The sequence below is a fragment of the Indicator indicator genome, chromosome 12 (genome assembly GCF_027791375.1).
Source record: "Indicator indicator isolate 239-I01 chromosome 12, UM_Iind_1.1, whole genome shotgun sequence".
NCBI classification, from domain to species: domain Eukaryota; kingdom Metazoa; phylum Chordata; class Aves; order Piciformes; family Indicatoridae; genus Indicator; species Indicator indicator.
In genome coordinates this window covers 12,782,091-12,794,181 of record NC_072021.1, presented here as the reverse complement: position 1 = coordinate 12,794,181, position 12,091 = coordinate 12,782,091, and the positions used below count along the sequence as shown (strand labels likewise).

The following is a 12,091-nucleotide window of genomic DNA, read 5'->3' as shown; positions in this document are numbered from 1 at the left end:
GTGTGGATGCCTCAAAAGCATCTACTTGATTTAGAAGCATACTTTCAATAGGACAAGTCCTCCAAGCAGACTTGGAGAGTTTTTGAAAACTCTTAACTGCTCATTTCCATTAAAACGTTTGTCTCAGGGGGAAAGTAAAAAGTAAATTCTATGGTTATTGAAAGAGGTTCCTTACCAAGCCAGGAAGCTCACAGCATTTGTCTCGATTGGCCCATGAGGTAGCACAAACAATGTCAAACATCTGTAACTGCAACTGTTTCAAAACAAGGGGGATGAATGTTAGTTGCAGAGTAAGTGCAAAATGAAATCATCAGCAAGGAAAGCTACCTTAATTCAAACGCTTGAATTAGACAGAGGAAAGGCTGTTGCCACAAATGCACTGATTTGAATGGTAAAAGATTTGTGCTCTGACCCACTTGTCCAAACTCTTAGGCATTCTGTGGATTGAGCAAGCTGTTCAAGGTTAAGTGTGCAGACTGGAGTTTGTCAGATTATGCCCAACTCCTTGATTAAATTCCTGGTGCCTCTTGATACTTTTATCTAGAAAAGGAGGCATCAAGAGAAAGGTGAAAGAGAGCTTAGTTTCTCAAAACTGAGTAATTTCTTTTAACCCACTGGTACGGTGCTCAGATTTTATCTGGGACAAGGTCTCCTGTAGCCTATTACACTGGAGCTGAGCCACGAATAATATTTAACATCTTCTCCAGTTTTATTTTACTTTATAATATGCCCTCTCTTATCCCTGTTACCCCAGGCTATGAAAGCTTAAGGATGGTGAAAAGCTTGCTCAACACGTAACAACGTTGGGCGGAAAATTCCTGCCATAGGTCAGGGAACATGGCTTGGACCAGAATTTAATCTATGAGGATACACACATTTGGTAAAAAGAATGGCTGCTAGGTACTCAGCAACAATACCCTAAATAGCAATGAACAGCAAAGACAATTGTCTCCTTTACAGCCTTGAATGGAACAAAGGGGTCTAGAGACATGAAGCTTTCTTCTGTTACTATTTCTATTCACTTTCCGTGCCTCATTTAAGCACATACAGAATAAAAGAGGGCAATGAAACAGAACATCCCATTAAATTGACCCCACATGTTAAAAAAGGCAAGGAACTGCTAGAGATACAACTCTCTTTTGTTCTGCTCCAAATATAATTTTCTATGGCATTATTTTAACATGTAGAGAAGTGAATTTAAAGATTTTCTTAAAACTGCATTGCCTCTGAAGCTGTTAAAATGAATCACATATGTGCACCTTTGGTTTTGTCTAAGTTTTTTTTATATAATTCAAGTATTATGTTTTAAACACAAGAATATTTTCACAGAAATTTTTCTTATCTGCCAGCAGAGTAGCTGGTTTGTAAATATGCTCTGCTACATATGCAAACACACGTGAGCTGGCTCCATGCTAAACACCTTAGACACCTGAAGTGCAGCACGAGTCACAGAATCACAGAATGTGAGGGGTTGGAAGAAACTTCCAAAGATCTTCGAGTCCAACTCCCCTGCCAAAGCAGGATCACCTAGGGCAGGTCACACAGAAACATATCCAGGTGGTTTTGAAAGCATCCAGAGAAGGAAACTCCATGACCTCTCTGAGCAGCCTATTTCAGATATTTATAGACACTGATAAGATCCCCTCTCAGCCTTCCCAAGACTAAACAGCCCCAGGTCTCTCAGTCCTTCTTCATAGGAGAGATGCTCAAGTCCCTTAATCTTCACAGCTCTCTTCTGGACTCTCTCCAGTAGATCCCTGTCTCTCATGAACTGGGAAGCCAAAACTAGGTGCAGTATTCCAGACATGGTCTCACCAGGGCAGAGTAGAGGAGGAGGAGAACCTCCCTAGACCTGCTGGACAGAATGACCCTGGGCATTTGTATGATACTACACATAAGCAAATAAGACATCCCAGGAAAGGAGTGCAGCAACACCTGAGCTGGTTGTTGCAGAAAGCAGTTTCAGTTCAGAAAAAAAAGTAGTATTGCCATTTTTTCCATATCACAGCCCATTCCAAGCTATTCTGAGCAATGAAAGAATTGCTCTATTCATCATCCAAATGTTGAATGGCTCAGTATTCGTATTTTAAAATACTGTGTGGGTTTCTCTGACTCAAACTAACTAAACAAAGCTTTCCTTGCTACCATTAAACATTGATTCATAACTGTCTATATTTGCAGTGATTTTGCTTTCTAAGTGTCTAGTCCTGCAAGCAGAACCAGTAAGACAGAAAAATCTGCCAAACCCCACCTGATCAGGCCACAGTTTTGCAAAGATTTCCTAAGACCAGACCACATCACACATTACTTTTTTAACAGTACATATATGAGGAGTTCAATTTAAAGAAAAAGGAAGCATCAATAAAGAGAAGGTTCATGAATTGCAAATAAGAAATGCTTTAAAACTGGGCTTTTCATTAAATCCAACTGAAGGAATAAAGAACATTATTTGCTGCATGTCACGGTCAGGTTTCATTGCTCTAGCTGGCTGGAATGACTAATCCAGAGACATCTCACTATTAAGGGATGTTAAAGGGTTGGGCACCTTCACTTAATCCCCTTATTATCCTGTCTCTAATTCTGCCTGTTCGTTGCACACTATATGCATTGATAGGAAAACAGCTTTGGGACAATTATATTCCCTCAAAACTGAAATATTTTGGAAAATGCAGGTGAAAAAAAAAAAACCACACTAAATTACATTCTGACATTGTTAAACTGTTCCACGTGGACACAACCTGAACAAAACATCCATGAATTTATTAAAAAATAACTGCCTGTCTGTTACAATTGTATGCAATAAGCATGTCTAAAAGTAAGGCTATAGCATTTCATGAAAACAGATGGAAAATAAACTATTAAAACACTCCAATTTTTGTATGAATTCAAAACAATGTTCAAAATATTTAATAAAATGAAATATTTGTTATGTGTTTGTCTCCATGAACCTTTTAAAACTGTGAAGGTACTGGAATGAAAGACATACCAGCACTTTATTTTCAGCAGTGGCTCAATTGATATCTGATGGAGCACAAGGGTGGAAATCATACTTCTACCTTACAGTCTACAAGCTTCCAGTGACTGTCAGATCAGGGATTTCCTGCCCCAGATTTTTTTAACATCCACTACTTCCCTTTTTTTCATTTGGTCAGGCCTTCCTACAATCTATACAACTATTTAGCAACCACAAAATTCTAATGAAAGGAGCTGCACTGATCTACTACTTGTTGTGAGGACCTTCAGCATGTCTCCTACAAGCTTCCTGTGATGTCCTCTATGTTTTGGAGTAGCAGCTCATTCATGCCTTAAGTGTGACTATTTACACTGGTTCTATTCAACACGAATAAAATATGCAGCTGGGTAGTTTAAGGAATGGTGTTTGGGTGCCTGTAATTGACATATGTGGCAATACTTGAAGGCAGCTATACAGTACTGTGGAGTAAAGAATTTTAATTTTCAGCTACACAATTGTAGTCTCACATCGGTTTTACAATTCATCTGAACAAAACCAAATTTTTCAGTGAGTGGGCAGCCTGATTTATCTCTTAAAGATTTCTGAGTTCTAACAAAACACAACATTTCTTTCCAATTCTTTACAAAGCTTTCTCTAATTCCAAGATTTCCTAAGTTTGCCTTTTTTTTTGTTTCTATTGGAATGTGACTACAAAGGTTTCTCTGTGTAGTCATCTTTACCAAGCTTCATGTAATTTTTATCCATAAGTCTGAGGCCTAAGGGCACTTTTTGTATCCAGAGATACATTCTGAGGGCTTATTTCTTACTAAACAAGAGTATTTCCATACAGTAGCAAAAAAACGTACTTCTGAAATCTCATTCCTATTCAAACCAAGCCTTTGAGTTCAATGTTCACATTCTCTGCTAACCTCATGCTAGGGTCAAGAATGTTCTAAGAAAATTAGCAAACAGTACTGCACAGCAAAGAAGCCTTCCCAAGATCACTTCCAGAATGTCAATTCTTTTTCAACAACTAAACCTACTGAAAAATGAAAAAAAAAAATCTTCTTATGTGACATTTAAAGCAATATGGAAAGCCTCTTTACAGGCTGCCATGCAAACAGAACAATCAATTAGCACTTCAGAGAAGTTAAGGCACACTTAATATCGGGGAGGTCCTTTCACATTCAAAATATTTTCAATTGTAAAGAAGCAAGATATACCAAGGCAGGGGTTCTGGGGGCCATCTGTGTTAAACCAGTTAAATTAGTTAATAAACAAATAGTAAGCACGGGAGCAAAGAATTAGGAGGGAGTATGAGATATCAGCAATAATTATCACTCAAAACAAAGTGGATATTATTGCAGGCAAATTGTATTATTCTGCGTAATGAAGTTTGGAACACAAGTCATATCTGAATGTATCAACTGCATTCACATATGTGTTTGAGAATAACATTTGAACAATGATCATCTCGTGATTTCAGTTATTAAAAGAATCAAAAATAGATTTTGCACAAGATGAGAATTAACACAGGCTACTGCAGAATTTCTGAAACACTGGAACTTTACTGTTTTAAATATGAGTTCACTAACTGAAAAGACCACAAACACTTGTTCTTAGGATATTTTAAATAAAGAACTTGTTGTACTCACTGGTGCAGAGTTGTCTCTTGGTCCTCTGGATCTGACCATTCTACCCAGCACTTCTATGCCATTGGAACTAATGTTCCCTGCTGCATTAATGGTCTTCTCGCTCACTTGCTTGCAGTCAATAATGATTTTCGCCGTAGTCTTGCTTATAACAACATGCAACTAAGCAAAAGACAAAATGCTCTAACATAACACAATATTATATTAAATATTAATATACCACTAGTAAAGAGTAATATATTAGATGCTTTAACATAAGATACATTAATTTCAAGGCAAAAGAGGGCATTTTTTGATATGAGCTTCTAACTCCATGATTGCTAATAATACTAAGAAAATACTCCATAGCAAATAATCTAGATGACCTCTAGAGGTCCCTTTTAACCTGAATTATTCTCTGATTCTAATCTGTTTAATGAATTTACCTTATTTTTCTGCTCATGGAATATCCCATACAAATTGGCACCCTACGTTATTTATTCTGTAAGAAAATAATTTATCCCTGACAAAAGATCTACATGATGTTCATATACCATCCAGACCCCTAAAGCCTCTTGATTGATGTTGTCAGAAGTCCTGTAGCTGCTTTGCTCTGGACTCAATTGGAAGTGAATAAACAAAAAGTTGCTGTGAATTTGGCCTCCTGTGCCTTTCAAACATATGTATAGCAGTGATCATCATTCAAAATGCAGAACAATTATTAGGACAAGAATTTGGTAAAGCCTCATATAGTCCTACAAAGCACAATTTAGGAATCAGAATTAAACCTTAGCTCTGACCTACCTTCCCCTTTCTTCCTCCATTGATTAAAAAGGAAGTACAGAAAAGTTAAGCTCTGTAAATACTATCCCTCAATCCTCTCTTTTTTACTTGTTTGTTTAGGAAGGATACAAACATATGGAGTAAGAGTGAACAACAAAGAACATTCCATAACAAATATGTGCTACAATCCCAGCTGTTGGAAAGAACATTATGAGCTCTCTAATAGAAAAGTTTGACATGGCATAGCCCTTAAAATACATTTAAAAATAACAAGTATGATCAAAAGAATGTGGGGTTGGAGGTTTTTTGTTGTGTGAGGGTTTTTTTATGGACTTTCCATTAAGTGAAATTTCCAAGGCAGGTATTTTTAATCAATTCTAACAAACAGGCACAAAGCACAACATGAAAACGATCAAAAATCCTAAGATTTGTTAAATGTTGATTCAATATTACAAAGAGAGTTAAGACAGTTTGGTAGGTGATCTGAATATGAAAATACATTTCTTTAGGCAGTGAGTGACCACATGAAAGAAGATTTCAAACCATGAAAAACTCCCAAATCTTTATTAAGATTGCTCTTATTTTCCTATCAGTATCACTAACCTTATGAAAACTCCCATAAAACATCTTCCTTATTTCAGGACCTTCAAAAGTCACAGTCTGAAAATCTCCTTTGTAGTCGTAGTTAAAGAATGTCAGAGTCTTACCACCATCTGTGCAAGAATAAAAAGAAGGGCTCTGTGTTCAAGGAAGAAAAGGCCTGATAGGTTTTGTGGTTGGAATCAATGATCTTAATGGTCTTTTCCGAACTAAATGATTCCACAACTCTGTGATTACTCGAAAGGGTCAATTTTGCGTTTAACAAAGACAACCAAAGATGTCAGATCAAATGTTAGTAAAACACATTCGTAAGTGATACACTGACTTAGAAGTAAGAAGCTACCTCAGAGAAATCATCTTTCCTGGTTTGACAGGAAGGATGGGCCAGCAGTTGGGAGTTTACCTCATCCATGTTTGCTTGATCCTACTCTCCCACTAGTTCTCTGTGGGACTTGGACAAGAAAAGGAGACATGGATCCTTAAGACAGCTAAATGCCTAATTCTCACCTATATGAAAGTGATGGATCTAAAAAATTCTAGGAAACATAGTTAAGAACTAATTTATTTCTTAAAAGTAGCTATAAAGAACAGCTACCATTATTATGTACATCTTTTCAACAGTCAATACAAAAACCTTCAAATTATAATCTATGTTTTACAGTTATGGAAGTCAAATAAAGCAGAAATTAAGAGTCTTCAAGAGCTCACATCTCTAGGTCTAAGTCTGCTATCCACCAGACTGCATTGCCCCTTCATATACCATACTGTCAGTACCGCTAGCATATATTAAGATAGATACGACTCAAACCAGAGTCAGAACAGTGGAAATTTTAAAAGCTAATGAGGAGCTCCCTTACTTACAGTTCACATCTGGTACAGTTCCTTGGATTTCATTATCACTGCTCCCAATTTAGAGCAGTGTACTTAAAATTTGATTTTAATCCCAAATTAAACTCAGTTTATTACTACTAAAAACTATTCAGTAGAGACAATCACCTTCCAGACTCAGGTAGTTGTTCTGGGGGCAGATTAAAACATCAGTAACAATAAATATTGACATAGAAAGAGTAATTCATATAAGGAAAAAGTCACTGAAAAGATACAAAATACATACTATCTAAAATAACTCCAACCAGTGGCTCATATCCTTCATTTAAAATCTCCCAAAGAGCAAACGGCTCCTGAGGTGTGTCAGGCAGTATACGAAAGAGAAATGTAATGGTGTAATCAGAAGGAAGACCTTCAGGATGCAAATACCTGTAAGGAAAAAAAAATTAAACTGAAACAAATATTAAATCTGGTGATTTATATACATATTTTCTATTACCCTGTATATTTCTGTGGAAATGAAGACTGAGAAGCACTATAAGTAAGTATTTGCAAAATCTGCAATTTGGTAAATATGAAAAGAAAATGGGAAGAAAGGAAAAGTTATCTTTTGCCTTTACATTTCCAAGAATGCTCTTTATTTTCTCAACTGCTGGAAGATCAAATCAGAGGTCATTTTGAAGCAAAGCTGAAATTATTTATATGAAAAGCTTTTTAAAAATAGTATCTACTCACAAGACCTTTGTTATTGTCTGGTTTAACAGATAATGAAAATAAGTTGCTTGGAAGACCAATCTCCTTTGTCTTAATCCTGTTACTAACGGATAGAAATCAGGACTGACAGAGACTGTTAGAGGAAGCCTTATAAATTATAGGGAATGTAGTTTATGCATTTCAAAGCCGATATAAAAGAAAGTGAAGTTAAACCAGATCTCATATACAGAAATACAATCTGTTCTCCTAGATTTTTTTACAGAAGAGGAAATTTGAAATATAAAAGAAGTACCATATTTCATGTAATTTCCTAAAATTCACTATTTAATACTTCATTTTGATTTAACCTTTCATTGTCAAATCCCAAAGTGGGACATTTGGACAAGTGTCCAAAAAAATGACTGCCTTTATTTTGAGAATGGTAATTAACCCAATTCCTTAAAATCACAGTAAAGGGATCTGAAAGGACCCTGAAGAGGTTACTTATTCAGCTTCTTTTCCCCAAATACAATCCATTTTTTTCTGAAGTATTTCTAGCATATATAAGATGTATAGATACGAATCATGTTGGAAAAGTAGCTAAATGTAATAAACAATCAATATATTCTGCACAGTGTCTGTAGATGATCAGGCATGATGTTACACTGCATGTTTTCCACAGAGAAAATAGAGAGGGAACTCTGTAGGTCTAAGACAAAGCCTTGCAGCATGCCTGCTGTACAAAGCTCAAATGAAAGAAAATTCAATAAACAGGGTGAGGGAAACACAAGGTTTGGGGATAACATTAATGACATTCAGTGCACAGGTGAGATGACAAAATAAAGGGTATTATTCAGACATACCTGTAGATCATCAAGAGAAAAGTATTCTCTGAACCATGAAAGGGAGTGAAAGCCTAAGGAAGCAGTAAGGTTGGGCTGGGGTGGCAGCCAGGGAAGCGCATATAAATGCAGCAGATCCAATTAGATAAAAAGCAGAAAGGGAAAAAGAAGTGAGAAATGATAGTTTCTGGAAATTCCAATACAACTAGACCCAGGAAGAAACTAAGCACAAAGAATGTGAAACAGCTCCAAATATAGCTCAAACTGGGATACAATAGGATAATTGCACAGACTAAGATAACATCTAATATAAACCTTAGAAGTAATTTCCCACTGTTCTTCTTTCTTATTAATCTCAGCTAAAGAATACTTATTGTTACATCTTCCCCTGTTTAATCCAGCATGGCCACTGCCTAAGGTTATGAACATTTATATGTTAATACATACCTGGTAGGCTGAGATACCAAGGCATCCTTGTGCAGTCTGTAACATGGGTAAACATTAAATGTACCAGGTTCCATTGAAACCCCCTCCACAGCTGAAAACTCCTTTTCAACCAAACCAAACATTTCCATCATTTTAAATCCTGGAAGGTATCAAAACATACATTCTATTAATTTAAATTAATACCTCATTACAGGAAATAAAACAAGAAAAAAGCCAGTTGCATCACAGAGTTTCATACCACCATCTGTTTAACAGCTGTTAGCATAAAGGGAAATGGCAAAAATCAGGTAATTAAAATAATTTCATAGATCAGTAGCAGAAAAGAAGACAAAAGCACTGTACCTGCAAAATTGTTGCCATCTTTAACTACCAAGGGGCAAGCTGGAAAATAAGAAAATATATATTTAAGTATACAAGAGATGTTCCCCTGGGTCAGAACAATGGTCTAACTCAGCCCAAGACTCTATTCCCAAAAGTAAGAAGAGATGTTGTTTAGGAAGGGCATGCAAACCTGGCAACTTTCTGCCCTGTTCAATTGATGCTACTCAGGATCCACAAGGATTGTAACAAAGATGTTAAGGGTACATGCCTGTGTTTTCCATATAATATCCTTTTATGGATCTGTTGTCTATGAATTTGTCTTACTACTTCTTTGAATCTGCCATCACAACCTCTTATGGCAACAAATTTACAGTGCTGCATAAAAGATTTATGTCTTATACTGGGTTTTAACCAGGTGCTCCTTAGCTCTCTATTCATGAGCTTCTCCAGTTTAACCCCAGAACAAGCTCCATTACTTTGGCAGGCATTCCCTGTACCTTTCAAACTCCACAACACAATTGCACACAGTCCTTAATATGTGCACATCCATTTTAAATAGCTGGAAATCTGGTTAGTATTCTTTTTCTGGCAGGGAAGAAAGACCATTTATCTCCTCCAAGAATGATGCCCTGGAAAATCAGTAAGCCATATGTAGAATGTCAAACTTGGCACCCCACGATACTCATATTCAGAGATCACTTTTAGAATGTAAGCACAAGGGTCCAGTAAACACTACTGTTGAGTATTTCTAATGTTCAAAGTTCTCTCTACCACTGAAAGTAAAGTTTATGGTCAAAATCAAAGAACTAATGGGACACAAGTGATGTATTTGTGTTCCCCAGAAAAGAAAATATAATTAACTCAATTCTGAACCACTAATAATATTTTAATTCTGGGGTAACTTTTTCACAACCAATGGATATATTCTGGATTTTTAGCAAGCAATTGTTAATTATCTTGAACTTACAACTTCACTTCGTTGATCTTATATGGAAGTAATACTTGAGTTATAATATCTGCAATAAATTATGTTAAAAAGATCAGGAATACCTATTCGTAGGGAAAAAAAGTTACAACCCCCCCAGTGTTAAGCACTTGTTATTTTAGAATGAAATACAAGTCAAAATGTCTAACTTGCTGATGCAGTTTCACAAACAAAAGTGATCAGCTCATCTTCAATCTTTGCAAAGGCATCAAAGTCATCCACAAAGAAGACATGTCTTTCACTGGGCTTGCTGCCAATATTAACTAACTCTGAATAGTCAGCATCAGCTACTCCAATAGCAAAAAAGCTGAAACCTGAGGAAAAAAAAAAAGAAAGAAAAAAAGAGCATTCTTGTAAGTCATTGATTTAGAGAGTGTAAATACAAGATGAATGCAACTGTATTTTGCACTGGCTCCTTTCCTGATTAAATAAAACAGTGGAAATTTTCTTTCTGTCCTCTCACAAAGAAAATTCAGGGCATGTAATCTAAAATAAAGGTAATACATTCTCTGTGACATATTTCTTTTGGCTATTTATGCTTTATCAGTTAATTAAAGTTAATGCTTAGGTGTTTTCTTGAAGACATGAGACTGCTCAGTAGTCTAAAGTTTTAGCATATGTTTAAATACTTTTCTAATTTAATGCTATACTGTAACAGATATAAAAAATAATCCATGTATCATGTATATAATAAATGCAAAGTGCAGAAATTAATTTTCCATAGGTCTTTTAGAGATTTTGTTCTTTGTCATATATTAATCAGACTTTTCAAGCCACTGCTGCCTCATGTGGGAACACTGAAATAAATGCATTCTCATTTCATCAGCAAATTAACTGCACTGGTTCAATCTGTTACATATATTCTGCTCTATTATATTTCAAAATTTGATCCTGTCTTGAAAGATTTAAATGAAATTGAAATTGTATACTATGTGTTTGAGGAACAGTAACCCAGCCAAAAGGTTTTCAACATTTTCCTTTCCATAAAAGAGAAAGAAAAACCTTGTCTACATCAGGCTGCATATTGTTGAAGGACCATTCTTGGATGTCCAGTCCCAAATTTAGTCCTTTAAAACAATATCACCTTTAATGATAGATGAGGCTCAGGAGCATTCATCACCTTCTGTAGAGCCTATAGCATAACAAAACTTTGACAATATATAATACCAAAATCCTCATGGCTCATCCAAGATCAGCACCTCTTTATGCCAGCTTCTATCATAGATGCAAGTCAGTACCTGCTCCAACCTATCTGCCACTTGCATATACAGCATGCACAAAAGAAAATGGGACAGCAGGAGCATTTGTCCAGGGGGACACATCCCAGCCAGCAGCTCAGCCCACTCCTCTCAAGGTTGTTGCCAGTGTAATACCTAACCGCAAGACTCACCTGACATTTGAAATTTTTTTAAGCTTAGACACAGACTCCAATTTATTCAGAAATATGGGGGTTTCTTGATTGCTACTTAAAGCAAGTACTACTATTTTGTGATATGATTTTATTTATGAAGGCACTGCACTCAGCATATAACAGGAATACAAGCAGGAGGCCAAGCTCAACAACTGCATTGGGTTTCAGCGATCGGTAATACACACTGCTAACATCATAGCTGCCAAAGTCTAACTGCAAATACAACCCCACAAACATCATTTCTTCTTAGATATCCTCACATAAAAAGGATGACAGCTTTTTTCTCCCATCCTTTGGTTTTGTTCCATGTGGACACTGTGCCCTTTGGGTTTCAAATCAAACCTCAGTATCAGACATTCTACAACTAACCCAGTTCTTATGCTTAGACTCACAACACTGTGTGGCTGATGTAAGCTCTAAATTTGGTGCTTCAAAAAAAAAAAAAATCAGTCTAAAGGAAATTAATGTAGCATGAGAGCAAAGCAGAACCAGTAATAGAACATATGAAAGAACTTTCACAGGACATCTTATATAGAAAATGAAACAGTTCTGTTTGGTGGCAACCACAAGACTACACTTGATAGATCACAGACCAGA

At 36.2% G+C, this 12,091-nt stretch overlaps 1 protein-coding gene across 1 annotated transcript in view; it reads right to left on the bottom strand.

The window, feature by feature from the left end:
• COL14A1 (collagen type XIV alpha 1 chain) overlaps positions 1-12,091 on the bottom strand; it is a 95,506-nt gene that overhangs the window by 21,682 nt on the left and 61,733 nt on the right. The window contains exons 30-36 of the mRNA XM_054385286.1: positions 10,233-10,397; positions 9,120-9,158; positions 8,778-8,916; positions 7,082-7,224; positions 5,971-6,080; positions 4,609-4,767; positions 176-253 (exon numbers count right to left, since the gene is read on the bottom strand). Coding sequence (XP_054241261.1) covers positions 176-253; positions 4,609-4,767; positions 5,971-6,080; positions 7,082-7,224; positions 8,778-8,916; positions 9,120-9,158; positions 10,233-10,397 — 833 coding nt within the window. The remainder of the gene's footprint in view (positions 1-175; positions 254-4,608; positions 4,768-5,970; positions 6,081-7,081; positions 7,225-8,777; positions 8,917-9,119; positions 9,159-10,232; positions 10,398-12,091) is intronic.